Source organism: Morone saxatilis, unplaced genomic scaffold, assembly GCF_004916995.1.
Source record: "Morone saxatilis isolate NCDOM2014 unplaced genomic scaffold, NCSU_SB_2.0 Contig15, whole genome shotgun sequence".
NCBI lineage: Eukaryota > Metazoa > Chordata > Actinopteri > Moronidae > Morone > Morone saxatilis.
The window spans coordinates 19,345,089-19,362,519 of record NW_023339707.1 but is presented as its reverse complement, the minus strand read 5'-3'; the positions used below and the strand labels follow the sequence as shown (position 1 = coordinate 19,362,519).

The 17,431-nt window shown below is 39.9% G+C and overlaps 1 protein-coding gene across 2 annotated transcripts in view; it reads left to right on the top strand.

Moving 5' to 3' along the window:
• LOC118325026 (specifically androgen-regulated gene protein) overlaps positions 1–9,243 on the top strand; it is a 10,187-nt gene extending 944 nt beyond the window's left edge. Inside the window, exons 2-4 of one of the 2 annotated variants that reach the window (XM_035657575.1) lie at positions 4,819–5,016; positions 6,368–6,530; positions 6,687–9,243. In XM_035657575.1, coding sequence (XP_035513468.1) covers positions 4,912–5,016; positions 6,368–6,530; positions 6,687–8,212 — 1,794 coding nt within the window. In that variant the 5' untranslated portion in view covers positions 4,819–4,911 and the 3' untranslated portion in view covers positions 8,213–9,243. The remainder of the gene's footprint in view (positions 1–4,818; positions 5,017–6,367; positions 6,531–6,686) is intronic. The other variant, XM_035657576.1, reaches the window with a different exon arrangement.
• Positions 9,244–17,431: the final 8,188 nt, after the last annotated feature.

Below are 17,431 nucleotides of genomic sequence, written 5' to 3'. Positions count from 1 at the left end.
TGTGTGTGTGTGTGTGTAAGCCATCTGTTGAGATCTAGTTATACTTTTCTGTGCTTTTATTGTATTCCTTCCTGTAGCTGATGAGGTTTTACGAGTGTGAATGACCCTGTTAGAACAGATAGTCATCGCCTGTCACTCAGCAGTCTGGGCTGAAATGGAGGGGAAGTTGAGTGAAACCCTGCCAGTGTTAGAGGCACTTCTCCACAATATGATCACCATTACTGATCACTTTTAATGTTCTGTGGAATATTTCCATTGGTGACACATTGATCAGGAAGTGTTTAATGATTGAATATTTGGTGGCTGGGTGAGTAGAGGTTGAGTCAGAGAAAGTACAAATATTTGCACCTAAATGTCAAAAATAGTCATTTTATTGGGACAAGGTGCCAAGCTAAACATTAATGAAACATTTCTGTTCACTCCAGCAGGTTGTGAGTTGCACAACCTGGTGTTCACCATGAACTTTTGTTTACTGTTAATCATTAAACCAGCTGCCTGGCTGCCCTTGAACACATACTTAACATTTTTTGGACCCATTTTTTATTAGCACACACTATAATTTGTCATCATAGATGACATGTAAATAATTATTTCTTGGATTGTAAGTCTGGCTCATAAACTGTGCAGCTGTTCTCACAGTAAACACATTAAAGAACTGGAGCCGATACTCCCTTTTTATAGTTTAAAACAGTTTTATCTGCTGAGCTGTAATTCAACGCCCAGTCACATCAGAGCGCTCGGCTGAATTTAAAGAGTCGTCTTAAAGACATGGAAGCAAGCAAAGTGACATTCCTGTCACTATTAAATCCTGACTCAGCTGTGGGTGTAGTGATCTTTCCCCACTGCTGCCCTACAGGTTTGAGAGGTGTTGGCTGCTCGAGCTTGGACATTTGTTTCTCACTCTGCTGATGTGAATGGGCTAATGGGAGGGACAGTAATTAGCAGCTATTAGAGCTTTCTCTAGGAGGGCCATTGCTTTGTCAACCAGCTTCTGTTGCCAGAAAACACGTGTGAATGTGGGTGTTGGTGATCAGGTTTTTCTCCAACTGTCCTTGTTACGTCTTCATGCCAACAAGCCCAAAATGTCATTGCTCTTTGTCAGGTGCTCTAGAGTAGTGGTTTCCAACCTGGGATATATCCTGAAATACATGTGAGCTCTTTCTTGTCATTTTGGAAACTTTAAACTCTTATTTTCTTAAAACAAGTCAAATAAATCTGCCAGTTTTCTAAAATAATTTAAAAAGTTTTAGCAACCTTATTCATTATATATATCTCATATATATCATGTGAAATGTACATGCAGTCCCTTACAAGGAACCTCTCAGAAGCTGTTCCCATTTTTAATCAAATTTTTCTAGAAACAATTTTTGGTAACACTTTACAATACAGCTCATGGTAATAGTGGGTTTGATAATAAAGAGATAATAATTAAGTAAGAATTAACATTTTTAGCAATATAATATGGTAATTTTGACTTCCAGAATTGATTTTAAATGTATTAATCCAAATATTGCACTGATATAACCATGTTATATTGTTACCAAAACATTACTATGCTATTACTGAATAGGTTTGCCTCGTAACTTTCTTTAAATGTGTTGCCCTTTGTTTTTAAATGATTACTCCAAATTTCAGTCGATTATTCTGTATCCGACATAATAGTAATTTGAATTGTCTTGTTCTGGCAGAGGGACATATTGTTCATGGGGAATAAGTGTCTGTGCCTGTTTTAAGTCACAGTCTTCATGCAGTATTAGAGACCACATTTCGTTGGGAGACTAATTTATAGACAAATATTTATTCATAAAGGGAAACATTAATTCTGTTGCTCTTATATGCTTTATCAAATGTTCTCTGAGGTAAGAGAACAATGAAGTTAGCTTTGCCGTGCTTCCATGAACACACCTGAACCTGATTGTGCAGCTGTGGCTACGTGATGAATAAGCCATATAACAGGTTGTAAAGCTTTTGTCTTGGGATATATTGCATTTGTGTGAATGATTAGGCAAAATCCACTATGGTCTTACCCTGAGTTGACCAAATATTATTCTTTCATGCCTCAGCCGTTGTTCATTGTTGTTGGTATTTGCTTCCGACACTTGCTAATGCACTTTAAGCACTTAAAAGGGAAAGTAAGCAGATAAGAACTTTTCTCTGTGGTCTTATGAATTAATTTAATGCCCTACTTGTTTTCTAAATCATGCGTCTATTAGTGAAGATTTTAAAAATCCTCGTCTGTGTGTCCCTTCTGCAGATGCGGAGCCAGAAATAATTCTTTAAGTTTTCCGCTGGCATGCTTTCCTCGTGCCTGACCTGTCAATAATAAGCAGGAAACACAGCATATCAGTTGTCTTTAAACAGATTATCCATGACATGAAGTATCTCATGCATGTGCACAGACAAAGATGAGCATTTGTCTCTTGATTGCTGAATCACAGTGACTGGATTACCAATAAAGCATCGCTATATGACTTCTAGTTATTTGTACAGCATAACCTTGAGTAATACAATGCAAAATAACCTCTTCTACTGTCTGTTTCTGGAATCTGTTTAGAGGGCAGATTCTGCTACAGCTGCTACTATTATAAACCTTTAAACTTCTATCAATAATAATATAATATTAGAACTTCTATCAATAATAATGTGTTTGTTGATGTCATAATTCTGTTAGCATAATGTATAAGGGCTACAACTAATACAATTATTGTTATTACTGGTTACTCTGTCCTTTATTGTCTCAATTTGTCTATGCAATGTCTGAAAATTTCCCACAGCCCAAGGTGACTTAATTATTATTTTTTTGCTGTTTAGTTGCCAGCAGTTCAGACTGTGGTTGTACTGGACAGCTTCCAAGTATGAATGTGTGTAATTGTGTGAATGTGATCCGGGTGTTCCTGAAAAAAGCGAAACTTCCTCTCTATGCACCTTCCCTGAATAAATAAAGCTTTAAAATAAAATGTTGTTTTGTCCAACCTGCCCAAATATTCAGTTTACTATCATAAGACAAAGCAACAAATCCTCTCATTTTAAAAGCTAAGAGATGTTTGGAACTTTTGCTTGAAAGTGAAACTCTGTAACTTTTGCTGAATGACAGCCATTGTGGCCAAAAGTGTCAATTAGTAACACATAAAAAAAAGTAATTCAAAAAAGTTTAAAAAATAATAGTCAGTGAACTGGCTAGGTTATGTCTGTTATACAGCAGTATGTGTCTTGAGTTAGCTAAAATTAGTCACCATAAGCTAGACTGTAGCTGCAAAATCCCCAATTGTATTAAATCGAGTAAAACTGTGTTTTATTACTCATGAATTCCACAATTAAACTGGAAGAGGAAGAATGATATATCACAGAGTGTCACTTAAATTGCAAAGGTAATAGCTTACAGCTTTTTAATAACTCCAATGACTCATTTCCTCATGAATATCTTACTAAGAGACTAACATTGCCAAAGTTTTCTGAAATTAAACAGATAAAGGAGTAAAAGTGAAGATTAAACTCACAATCATCCATTCTGGTTATCAAGTGTGGCACATCTGAGAAAGATGAATGTATGAAAGGAGTTCTATAATCATCCATTAATTTAGTCTCAAAATGGCTTTTTATGGTGTTTATTTGTTGTGTACTGTGAGTTGATTTTGTGGCAAATGAGTTGCCCTTCTGTGGAGTAATAAAGCTGTCTCTTCTAATCTAATTGTGAATGTTTTGTATTTCAAAAACATCAAACTTTAACATTAACATAACAAAACCCTAAAGGATAGGTGCACAAATTTTAATGTATGTCGAAACAGTTGTGCTCATATTCTTATTTTTCTTTATTCTTAAATTGGATCCCCATTAGCTTCCACAAAGTGGTTGCTAGTCTTTCTGGATTCTCTGTGCTCATATGATTTAAACAAATTTTGATTCCTGTAACAATTCCTCCCATTCTTCCTCAAACCTAATGATCTTTCAATGTAAGTGATGAGGGACAAAATCTACAGTCCTCAACTTTTTTTTGTGCAAAAAAAATACTTAATATTTTCCTGTTTAATTTCCTGTTTTTGCTCAACTCAAAACTCAAACATTGTCTGCATAATCACAAAGAGGACATTTTATACTAACTAGAATTTGAAAGATATCTACTTGATTTGACTCAGAATGTTGAAGCCTCATATTAGCTGCAGATAAACTTTGTAATATATATTTGCACAAAACCACTATGGATTTTGTCCCCTGTCACTCATTGAAGAAGAACTAAGAAGGGATTTTTTAATGTCCGATGTAAACAGGATGAATGATAACAGCAAACGCAACCTGATTCAATGTCCATATAGACACCTGACAATTGTGAACCTACTAACACAACAAAACAAACCCCCCAATAATCTATGGACTTCATATTAATCCAAGCCACGTTTAATGTGTAAATAAAAATGTTTATAAATTCATCCATTAATTTATGTAATGACCCCATTAACATAACTGGTTATGTTTAATATATCACAGTGACTGTGACAGCACATTTCATCTTAAATAGGACAGCTATTACATTATGAGGATCATTTAGCTATCAACTGCAATTTATGGCGTTCATTTATCACACTAATGAAAAGATTTGACATTAATAGTTGTTGCAGTGATGTTTACAAACTAATTTTGTCGACTATTTTTAGCCTCAAACTAATGCTTCATCTCACGTTTACTGGTTGTGTGAGGTCTATCTTTGTATTTGATGAATTAACATGAAATAAGCATTTTGTAGTGTGGAGATGGCGGTGCCGCACAACTGATTCCAGTTTGGTCTTTTTGTCCTGTTCTCACATTTTCTCCTTGACCTTCCAGATCCTTTCCTCGGACTGATTCTTGGCAATATTATCACACAATAAATAAAAGACCGTGAAGCCCAGGTCCTTTCCTTATCCTATTCCTTGTGCAATGCCGAAGAGTGACACATGGCCAGGCGGCGTTGCCATGGAATCCTTGAGTAATATGGACAGTGCCGGGAGCTGCGACAGTGTAATCAGCATGAACTCTGGCTATGTGAGTGCTGCCATAGATCTCTGTCCCACTGACTCTGTTGCTTATCTGTTCGTTGTATAACACAAGTCAAGTGTTATAGTCACAGTGACTGGAGATCATTGTTGAACCACACCGGTGCAACTGGGCTCTCAATATTTTGGCAATTATTTTTCTTTGGGCCCTCTGTAGTCTACTAAGTGACTCGATTACATAGGTTTAAGCTGTTATTTGTCAGTCCATAGTATGTTCAGCTGACATTCAGTGATTTAGTTCAGTCATGCTAATCCCTGACCAACCTTCAATTTCTGAAATGTTAAGAATATTTTTGCTAAAGCAACATGCCAGTTTTACTGGCACTAGTTACTCAGCTTATTAGAGGCATTATTGTGCACTTGGCACAGGAACCTGTTCTTATTTAAATCTGTACAGATTTTGATGCTAAGTTTCCAATTTATTTTACCACTGACTGATGATTTCCTATATTATCTTTAACTGTTGCTCAAAGGGATCTTTGTCTTTATCTGCCCTTTCACTTTTCAGTCTGGTTGAACCATTGTAAAGCGTTTTATTCTCCTTGTACAAAATATAACTGTTTTTTGCAAACCCTTCATACAAAATTACATCTATTTGTTAAAAGGACTTGCTACAACCTACAAGCATTAAAAAGACCATTCAAACTGACTGTATTGAATTAAGCTTTTGTGGCAGGTGACCCCAAACCTGTGAGCAGTAGTGTATATAAATATAAGGCAATATCAAATATGTACACAAATGTGAAACAGAAACAGAACAAAAATTGTAAGCCAAAAGCCATTTAATACAAGTACATCTTGAGTTTTCACTGGAAAGGCAGCATTTTAGTGAATATGGAAGGTGATTACAAAGCTCTTGAGCTGCACAACATATCACTCACTTTAGTGGTGCACTAGTTTACTCTGAAGAAACATTGAAAATGCTTCTGTCCTTTGGAATGGGGAAATAAGAACTGAGATTTCTGCATCAGGTTGTAAAGACGTCTGCATGGACATTTGCAGTCAATGTGAGAATGTCAAATGAGAGGAAGTGAATCCGTTAGAGATGAAATACGCTTATTTGTATGTTTTCTTAAAAGCGACCGAAGGCAAGAAGATCTCAAACTATTCACAGACACCTGCAGTCACCTGAAATAAATTGTTCTGACAGGCCAATATAGAATGAGAGATGGCCATAATTAGTCATTCCTTTCAAGCTATTTGAACACTATACAACTTTGACCTATTGTTCCTGTCCTGTCTCTCATGGCCATGTTTATGGTTTAGAGATTGCTGAAGTGTTGAGAAGCAGTTTTTTTCATACCTGTAATATGTTTCACAGTCTCTTATTCCATGTGCAGAGTGAAGACAGTATGGAGCACTTATCTGCAGAAGAGAGAGCGTGCCTCATGTATCTGGAGGAAACGATTGAAGCGCTGGAGGTGCAGGAGGACAGCGGCTTATCCAATGATGAACCAGATTCTATGTTACAGGCAGAAAAAATGGGTCGGATGAGAGTAAATGGTATGTTCATGTTGTGAAATCTTCCATTTGGCATGTTTTCTTAGTTGGTTACGTGTATGTATGTATGTATGTATGTATATGTGCACATTTTACACTAAAATAACAAATATCAATAACTGCAACACTAACTGCAGTAGTTATGCTTTTGTTTCCTAGACATTTCCAGTTTAAAGTCTGACGAATCCGGAAGACACCAGCAACCAGACAAAGCTGAGCATCACGCTCTGAATGAAACCTCAGAACCACAGTCCTCTCCGGACTCCAAGATGAAAGATCTCGAAACATCAGTGAACCTCATGACTCAACCTAAACCTTCAGTCACTGAATCAGTCGCTGAAAACACCCCATCAGCTACTCAGCCCGAGGAGTTGTGTGTATCCAAGGATGAAGACGGTAATCTAATTTTTGTCCCCAACAGCAGGCTTTGCCCAGATGAGCCTACCAAGGCCTCTGAGGTAGATGTGGGCCTGATCCCTCCTCCCTCAGACTTCATGGATGAGCCAAGACCTGTTCCACAGCCAGTGAAGGCAAAAGACCTTCTTCCATCGGCAGGAATATCCAATAACCACCCAGGAGCAACTGTTGACTTGGAGCAGCTACGACAGAGAGCCTCTGCAAAGAAAGTGAACACCCCTGTGACCCAGGAGCCTCCAAACAAGGCCCCGGAACTAAGTCCATTAGCCATCAACTCTGGTCCACAAGTGAGTCCTCATCCTGAAGCCATTGAGCCCAGAAGTCCACCTGCTGTGGCCCCTAAGCCCAAGAAGCTTCCTGCCAACATTATTCTGAAGTCACACAAGGCAGCAGTAGCTGATGGTAACTCGGGACATTCAGTGTCCACTAGCAGTGACCGGGTGTTGTTGGACCCCCAGAGAATCCGCATTGAGGCCCTCCGAAAGCTTGGCCTACTTAAGAGTGAAGAGGCAGATTCAGGCCCCGTCCTGAACCCAAAACATTCTCCCAAAACTAGAAGGTCATGGGCAAGTCCTCCTTCTCCAAACCCAGCGGCTCAACATACACCACCTACGACACCATCCTACACCCGCCTCAACAACCATTCTCCTGCCTCTGTCCCCCTCCAGTCTCCTGCAGCTGTGTCACCACCAGGTCCTTCTACAGCTCCTGCAGTCCAGCCTCCTGATATTTTCCCAGTACCTGCTGCTTTCAGTGACCCTGATGGACCTCTGCTATCAGACAATGAGCTGTCTGCTGTCAAAGATGTTTCAGAGTCCACAGTTAATGCACAGGGGAATACGCCTCCTCGTACCCCTCCTACCCTGGTCAAGCAGCTAACCCCACCCAAGGTCAAAGGTGCCAAATCAGCCACCCTGGAGCGCTCAGGTCTGGGTCTCAGCAGATATGTGGCCACTCAAGACCCCAATGAGGCCAGCCGGGGAGTCAGCGGCAAGCAGAGCCCCAGCCAACTGCGTAACAATCGACCACGCCCCGCCTCTCTGGGGAGTGGGAAAGAGTTTTCAAGCAGTCAGGGAGAGGGTTCACAGGTGGGTCGTGCCACCAGCAAAGAGCCAGAATTACGGAGGTCCCTGCCTGCCTTTCAGCACTCCGGAGACTCTCAGAAGCTGCCCCGATCCCAAGGCATCAGTGTACTGATCTGCCCTCGTGCAGAAAATGGTGATAACCGCCGCGAGGCCCTGAAGAGGCTGGGGCTGCTGAGGGACTGAGGCATCGACCCCAAAGCTTCGACCTCATCTGACCGCTTGCTTCAGATGCTATATTTAAAGGAACAGACAATATATTGATACATGATTGATGAAGACATTACAGAACTCTTGGGAAGCAGCTTAACCACACATTTATGCATTATCATTTACTACAAGGAGTGCCTAACATGACCTGAATACATTGAATGTCATGCCCACACTTAAATGTACTTGTTACTCATATTGTACAGCCATATGTTCACTGTTTTATTTGTCAGAAAACTGGCAATCAAGAACTTTTTGGATATTCACTGACTCTCTCACTGTGCTTATGGTTTTTGTAAATTAAATACTGTTACTTTTAAGAGGCAATGATGAGTTATTTTGTCATTTAATATATTGGTCTACAGTTATGAACCTTTCTGAACATTGTTGTCTGCTTTCACAAGTTATCCTTTGTTACACTGACGTCGCTGTGTGGCTTGTTCTCCTCTTAGTTCTCCTTTTAATACATTTTAAAAGGTCACTTTTGTTAATACTTTCACTTCCTAAAATCAGTTGGAATTTTCTGGCTTTGTTGACCATGGGAAATGTTTTTAGCACTGACTAGATTTTTGTGTACTTAAAATGTACAATCCTTAAGATTTCAGTCCTGGATGATTTGGCCTGTGGTTACTGGTGATAACAATAACAATCCAAAAGCAGCTACATTTTCAGAAATAACTACAGCATAAGAGCAACTGGTCTATGGTGCAGCCAAACAAACTATTGTAGTTTTAATGAAGAAGTCCGGCAATAATTGGCCTTTTTCCATCATCCTACCAAATGTTTGGTTACCTTGCTGAAAAGTTGTAGGTTCGGAACTCTCACCGTGGCTGCTCGTTTTGATCAATTACTCCCTGCAATATTTCAAACTGATCTACTATCAAAACATGTTTTACAGCCGCATTTTTAATACACAATAGTTTATAATACAGCAAATGTAAGGGCTTTCATCAGTGGGCGTAGGCTCAATCATCGTTGTGTTAGCTATTTCAGAAATGTTTATTTCAATAAAATTTTCAAGATTATCACTTGATGTACTGCCTTGAACCTATTTGCTCAGTGCACTTCGTCAAAGCAAGGGGTTTTGCATTATAACTGGAGGGTGTAGATTAAATAAATAAAAATGTAGACAGTATGTCTTGGATTACTCGAACATACCTTACTGTAACTCATAGCACATAGACAGCGGCCACTGTCTGATAAGAATCTGAAACGTGGTTTGCATGGTTGCATAGTGACGCACACGTCAAAGCTCACAAGCTTGTCAAACAGCAAGCATGTGTAGTTTCACTGTGGGTCTGTCAGTTGTACGTGAGCTGATCGAATGACATTTATTACAAGCATTATTTTAATTGTTTGATAATACACTGTCCCACAAGTCACACATTTCTTTAACATGCATTTGGAGTAGGCCATTTGTTGCCTTTTCATTAACTGTGAAACATAAGACCTTGTGTGTCATGTCAAATTACAAATTGAGGCCCCAGTGTTCTGGCTCAGCTTCAGCAACTTTATCTGATGTGATAGCAAGAAAACTGGTGCAACCTGTTTTGTCACCTCATGGTTCAGCCTTTATGCAACACTGTTGCTGCACATTTACCTGCAGACAGTGTGTCTGAAAAACATTTTATCACTGCTGCAGGCTTTTAGAGACAAATAGATATGCTCTTTTCTGTAATTTGCCTTTAAGGTCACCTACTGCTGTGAAAATTAGGCTCAATTTGAAAGATATTTCTCTGAAGAGGTATTAACACCGGGCTGCTGTGCTATAAAGTTTGCACAGAACACAGCAGGGGTGTCTGGATCAACTCAATTTAGCTTCTTTTGGACTAGAACTTAACTTTCTAGACAATTCTGGAAGCCTAAAAGTTGGCAGTGTTTTGCTGGTGGGGCGGCGTTGTGTGTCCAAGCTGCTAATCCATTAATCAGTTAGTGTTCTCACAATCTTTTATTGTGCAATTAGATCTACACAAAGGTGTGCCGTCTCTGAATGACTGCATCAAATGGGACATGCCATGTGATCTGCCAGTGTTAAGCCCTGAAATGCTCTGCACACTTTTTAAGCCTTTTTGTCATTTTGATCACACAGGATTACTCTCAGCAAGTATTTTAATCCATTATGTTATTTGCATGTCCTATATAAACACTTTTCATATGTTTATATATATATATATAGATGTAGATATTTTCCCATATTTTTTTCCAAAGGAAGTAAACCTCTGATCAGTATCTGTCATTGGAGAGAGCCAAGTGAAAGGAAATTTGAATACTGATTTGAATATTTTAGATTAAAGATAAAACACATGCATATAGTTTGTAATAAAGATGAATGAGACACTATTTATGTACCTTCAAGAAAACCAAAAGGTAGTTGCAGGTAAATTATTATTGGGGTGTTGTATTATTATTAGTTTTGCCTAAAGACAAAAGAAGAGGAAGCAGCTACGTCCAAGCCATCCAGTGACTTCTCTGTGGCATGTTGGTATGTGAGCCATCTTTCCTTTCCACCTGCTCTGTCTGTTGTCCCGCTGCCAGCAGTACTGACTGACATGGCCTCAATGACAGTTCCTGTCACTTTCACTGTTACCCTCCTAGGCATCATAGATCGGCATACCATAAGCCAATCAGTCTGCATATCTTCCCCAATTGCCTGCATTCTCTGTGTGAAGGAGGTACAAAGATGTAAGATTGAATTTGAGATGAAGACTTTACAACTCCTAAAGCCTTATAATAGGCATACTACAACAATATAATAGCAAGGCTTCAAAACAGGTAGAGCAGAAGTGTGCTTGTTCATAGTTCAGTTAATCATTCGGCTGCAGAGGTGTTCAAACTGTGAGGTGCAGCCTGCAGGGGGCGCTGAAGAGTTGAAGCAGGGACACTAAGGTGAGGGGAAAGGGACAGGTGCGTTCACCGGAATCAGTACTCATGGCGGAGTGGATGTGATACAGCTCATGGAGGCCGTTAAGGTACTTTAAACCCCTTAGCGCCATGTTGTTGCAAACTAGCCGTACTTCTTCTCGGAGTCCTAACTTAGTCAAACCTGAACACACCGACATGATAGATATATTTAGTTATTTTTTGTGTGACTTATCGCCAATACATGTCCATAAATCCGCGTAGAATTAGAAAACGTGCCATATAAAGACAGAACTTGCCTGTGAATCACTACATTTTTACATGTATTCAGTAGCAAAGTAATGTAGTGGTAGTTTTATGTATATTTATGGGTACATTGCAAACAAGAACTGTTATTTGCTAATTCGGCCTATTGTTTGTGGTGCCAATTTGCCAAAATATAAACAAATATAGGTTTAAACTACAGCAACAGCCCAAATTATGGGGAATTGAGTTCCAAAACTGATTATCCTCCAAATCCAAAATATTTTTTTTGGGTAACTCAGAGTGTCCCATCAACATGGTTGTTAAATCCGCTCTCAGTCTCCTCTGTCCCTTTATATACAGATTCAGTATTTACCCTGTGCTGGTGGAGGCCCCACAGTATCACCCTTTGAAAACCCCTGTTCTACAGAAACAGCTCGACCACTAGAGGGCAGTCTAGATTCATGTGTGTGTACCAGTACAGCTATTAATGCTGTAACAAGACTTCCCCACTGTGGTTGGGTGGGGGGGGGCTCATATGTGCACACAGATGCAAGATATTTGTCACATCACAGGCTGATAAATACACTACAAGTGGACTCAACTCTTCACACAGAGAAAAGTGATGAATTTAAACACTTCCACTTCTGCATACAACTTGCATTGTTTAAAAAAAATGTGGAAAATGGAAACAGAATAGTGGAAAAGAAGTGCATGATACATCTAGGGTTGTAACTAACAGATGTCTTTTGTTTGTGTACTTTTTATGTTTTCTTGATTAAAATCTAATCTTTTTAAGATGATTCATCATGAAATTTCAATTGAAAATTTCATCAAGCTCATTTATATATCATGAAGTCATAACAGCACATAATTTGTGGTTAAAGGACACAATGAGGATTAGATTGCATTCACTGTTGAGCTGGTAAGTTTTTACATTCAGAAATTCATAATAAACTGTAATATAATAATTGTCATCATCTAATTTATTTTGACCGAAGGGAAATAAGTTTGCATTAACAAGTTTATTACTGCCAAAAATGCTAAGCAAAAACTTGGTGACTTTAACTCAATTTCCATTTTATTTGCCTCATATTTCCTATTTTTTAAGTATGGTCATTCAAAATGTGGTAAGATTTTTGGATTTTGCCTCTGCGATAATGAAATTGGTTCACTTATTAAAATTTGTTTCAGCTGTTGATTCATTAAATGTCTCATAAAAGTGGCTTTTGTGGGGGAAACAGGACCTGTTGTATTTTAGAATTTTTAATTTTCTGTACAGACCTTCCTTTATGCAATAAGCAGTTCTTTTTAACAGATTTCTTCTCTACTGCTTATGAGGTCATATCAGCCCTGACCTAGTGTGACTCTGAGAGCTCAGCTTGGTCCTGAGCTGCAGTTTTTATCTTTCCAAACAAAATCTCTTTGTGTTTTCCCTTCTAGAGGAAATGATTCAGGTCAGAGTATTAGCAAAGAATGAAGAATTGAATTGAATGTGGGGGCGATTTACTGGAAGGTTGTACTCATCAATGTGTCACAATGACCCTTACACATAATCATCATTGAATGGAATCTTAAATGTTGTCTTAGACTAGTTAGAGGAATGAAACAAGGCCAGAAGCTTGAAGGTGAAAGTATTATTTAGTATTTTATGGCACATATACATGAGCTAAACCTCCACAAAGCTCCTTGGAGACACTCCCTGGTGTTAGTAGTTGGAACAGGTAGGCGTAGCTGCTGCGCTATCAGGCTAGACAGTGAGCTCATGGGACTTCCCCACTGTCCTGGTCCTGTTCTGTACTTACCTACTTACATAGTGTCTGTCTGAAAGAAGCCGCCAAAAGCATCGTCCCTTTCTCCACATATGAGTTGATCATAGAGGATTAGTGGAGACAAAGTGGCAGAGAGCCACTGCTGAGTGTGCTGGGGTTTAAGCATGCCCGGCCCAGTTCTGTGTCATCAAAAGAGTTTACTTAAAATATACGGGTATTATCTCTCTCTCCTCTGTGTGGGTGTGTGTGCGTGTGCACATTCAGATAGGCAGTAAGTACTGTTATACAATTTAGTTGTATGATGATGATTGATACTTTAAATGATACAGGCTCATCAGTAAGGATTAAACTTAGGATCTTAACAGGACGATGTCTCCCTCTCTGTCTCATTTGATCTTGATGAGTCCACTTGATTACAGGTGCTCACACACACTCACACACAGCAGATACAGTACGCGCACAGGCCTGTATCCCCTCCAGCACCCGCATGCTTACTCACGCAGCTAACAAGCCTGTCCGTATCTTGTCTACCTCCCTGCTGCATTAAGACTCAAGGTAATATGACTTAGGAAAACAAGCCCCCATAACCCAGAGCTTGAGGGTACTGTGGTGACAGCGCTCATTAGAAAGGTTTTAACCCATGTCCAGTGGTGTGATGTTACAAATGCAACACGACTTAAATGCCTCTTGTGCCACTGGGGTCGTTTTCATCCATGATGCTGCAAAAGTAGTCTTTCAGTTAGAGTGTCTGTGTGTGACACCGCCGCTTCTTCTGACTTGATAACTGTATTTCCTTTTTCACTCTCCCTCTCTTGCTCCCTGTTAGTGCCAGTGACTGAGGCTGTGGTCAGGAAGCATTCCTGGGGCAAGCCCACAGCATTCGCTGGGATGCCTGTAGTGAAGTGTGGAACTCAGCAAGCCACTCTGCTCCCCTGTGGTGCTGGCATGGTGAGTACCAAGAGATCCTGCTGGGCCTGCGGTGGTGTTGGTAACCTCGCATATGAAGCCCCTGTAGAAGAGAGAAAAAAGAAGGGAAGAAAGAGGAAAAACTTATGCGCTCTGAGCCTCTGCATTTTCACACATAAATCTTTCAGACAATTGGGGAGCATAAATGTCGGACTGGAAGAAAGTAAATGAGGAGCTGAGGTGATGTGTCCCTGTGTATGACCATCTGGAAGAGAACATTAGGCTCTCCGCAGGGCTTCTAACTCCTCGATTCATTAGCATGCAGTACATTGGTGGCTCTCACAGACGCCTCCCAACATGCATCCATCTTGCGTTTATCTTACGGCAACAGCTGTTGGAGCATGGTTTGACTTCGATATTTTAGAGTCTAAATAAAACGTAGGTTGTTACAACACTGTCTAAAACAATTGGTTGCCAAATAAACTGTTTGTCTTCTGATGGCTGAAAAGTGCAAAATTCTGAGTTTCTAAATAACAAATTGTGGCAGTTGTTAAATGTGGCACATCTCTGATAATCATAAATTTTTCATATCCAAATAGTGCCAAAACTATAACAAAAGTTACAAACTCATTGTGCCTTCAAATCCGGTCAAATCCAAAAAGAAAACAGGTTGCGGTCAGCTACTCTGCAGCAAATCTCACAAACAAGCTCCATAAAAACAGTGTCACTCTGTCTGAAAAGGGGTGTAATACTGCTTTGTTTGACTTATCATCTATGAATGATCCTCGCCGCTCTCTCGACACCTTCCACACTTTCCTACTCCTCTTCACCCAGTGTGTAGCTGAAGTCCTTTTCATGACGAGCATCATAAATTAAACATGGCCTCGGCTTCCCTTGTGTGTCTGTCGGTGTAAAAATAGCTTGGTTTGGTGCACAGTGTGATGCCCCGTGCACAGTCCTCTGTCTTTAATGAAGTGTTGCCATGAAAAGTGTACTGATCCTCCAGTGTGACTTGTACTCAGGCTCTGTGGCAACCGTGTTCTGACTTTCTCAAACTCCCAGAGTGACTCTGAGCTCATTTGGTTATACAAGTGCTCACAATTACCCAGAGATTTGGACACAGGGACATGGGATATTTCCATATCCCTGACGGATGTTATTTTAATTACACTGAACTGCTTGACTTTGTGCTGTGGATTTACATGTTTTTTCTTCTTCTGTGGATGCAAAGAGGGTTTCTTGGAAGGTTATTCTGTTGTACTGAATCTCTTATTTATTGAGGCCCCTAGTCTGTGGCATGGGAAACAGTATTAAATTGCACTGTTTATCAGATATCTGTCTTTGAATTTAAGGTAGTTGCATTTGAACACAGTCTTTAAGTAAACATAATGACAAAATTCTAATAAGATACAAGATAATGAAAATGTATCCTCTCTCCTCCCTTTCTGGCATCAGCCACAACTCTATTTTCAGATTGTGTGTGTTTTAAAATTCTCTCTGTGGTCTGAAGAAAGTAGAGTTGTTATCTCCAATCAGCCTCATTGTGAGACCCTAATTATATTTGATTGAGAAAAAACAAAAATCACACATGGGAGCAGGCGTGTTAATTATAGTGTAGGATCTGCCTGTACATTGAAATGCAAACACAAATGCATCAACACAGCTGATTAATTTAGCTGATAATGCAGGAGGAGGTGGCAGGTGTGGGGATACAGATGCTTTTCTCTTGCAGGACGCTTCCTGAAAACAAATGCTTCATATGTCATTGCCGGTGAAATGTGGCACAGTCGCTCAGTGGAGCTGTTCTGCTGGTAATGTGAGAGAGGTCTGTTTTGATTCATGTAACTCCTCAAGCCTCATTCCTCTTCTGGTCTTGGGGGTAATGGTGTGCATACTGTGCCTCATGAGCAGTGATTTGCAGGCTGATAGTGGGATTTAAAACGTAAACTGTCTTTAACCCATTCAACTTCAAAATTCTTAATTTAGTTTAGGGCAATATAGTCTTTTTACAACATGCTTCAGACATACCTGAGTGAATCTCCATATCACAGATGTTTTACACCAGGCAGGGTTTTAGTTATTCAAAGCCAGGAGCAAGAAATCAATGAGCGAAATGTGGCAGTCGAGCCGAATCCCCTGCAGGGAAAAACTCAATACTCAATACTGACGAGCGGATAATGTGGTGTTGGTTATGGTTTTGGAACCAGATGACACAAAATAATATAATTTGTCATGTTTTTTTTGTTTTTGGTCCCTATACCAGATGATTATTCAAATGCTTTCATCAATGTTCCTGTAAACAATTACTGATTGTTAGTTATCATACTCGAGGAATTGATTTCATCATGAACTGTATTTTGAACAGATGTTGTAGTTTATTCATTCGGCATAACTTAGTATCTCTCAACGGGGTTTTTCATTAAAACAAAAATCATTTCCTTCATGTGCACATTTCTATACAAGTTACAAGTTCACTTGGATTTCAGTTCTTCATGCAGGTCCAGCTTCAGCTATAACAGGAATACGAAATTGCTCAGGGCCCCCAATTGACCTTGGAACAAGGATGATATGCAGCTAAATCAGCTGAGGCTTAAAATAAAAAAAATGTAGGTGTTCATTTTCAAGTTTCGTAATTTAGTACTTAAGTCTGTCAGCTGAACTTTCAAGTCCATTCTATATACAGTTTTTGGGGATAGAGATGAGTTTAATCTTATTTTGGGCTCTAAATTAAATGTTTTTTTGGAGAAAGAATGGACTGAAATTGTAATATTTTATATTTTTAGTCTCGATTTGACTTTTTCTCCCATTTGCTGTTGCCAAACGGGTTTAATAAGAACATTAATCTACCATCAGTGAGATAGCAGACGTCATCACATCAATGCTGCACCCACGACCTAATAGAAATTGGCGCGTATTGGTTTGTTAGTCTGTATGAGCTGTAGCCTCACACACAGTCTGCAGGGGCTAAGAACAAAATGCAATCTCCTGGCTATTACTTTTCCCATCTGTGTCATTTATAAATCCATCCGCCCTCTTGCCCCCCTTCCAGCCATTGCTTTTTACCACGCCGCGTCGTGACGGGACACTTTTTTTCCTCCACATTTTGCGCAGGTGGCACCGGCCAGATGACCGCACGAGCCACCGTGCACGTGGTAGTCCCGGTCCACCTTCAGCCCAACTAGCACCTGTGTGTGTAAATTCCTGCAGGACAAAAAAAGGAAACGGCGAGGGGCCAGTGAGAGAAGAGAAGGAGCAGCAGAGGAGTCCGGAGCGCAGCGCGGACGCTTCTTCTTCTCTCCTCCCCCTTCAGACCCCGCCGCTCCACTCCATCTCTCCCTCTCTCTTTTCCCCTCTCTCTCCCGCACGCTCTCTCTCTCTCTCTCTCTCTCTTCCTCTCTCTCTCTCTCCCCCTTTC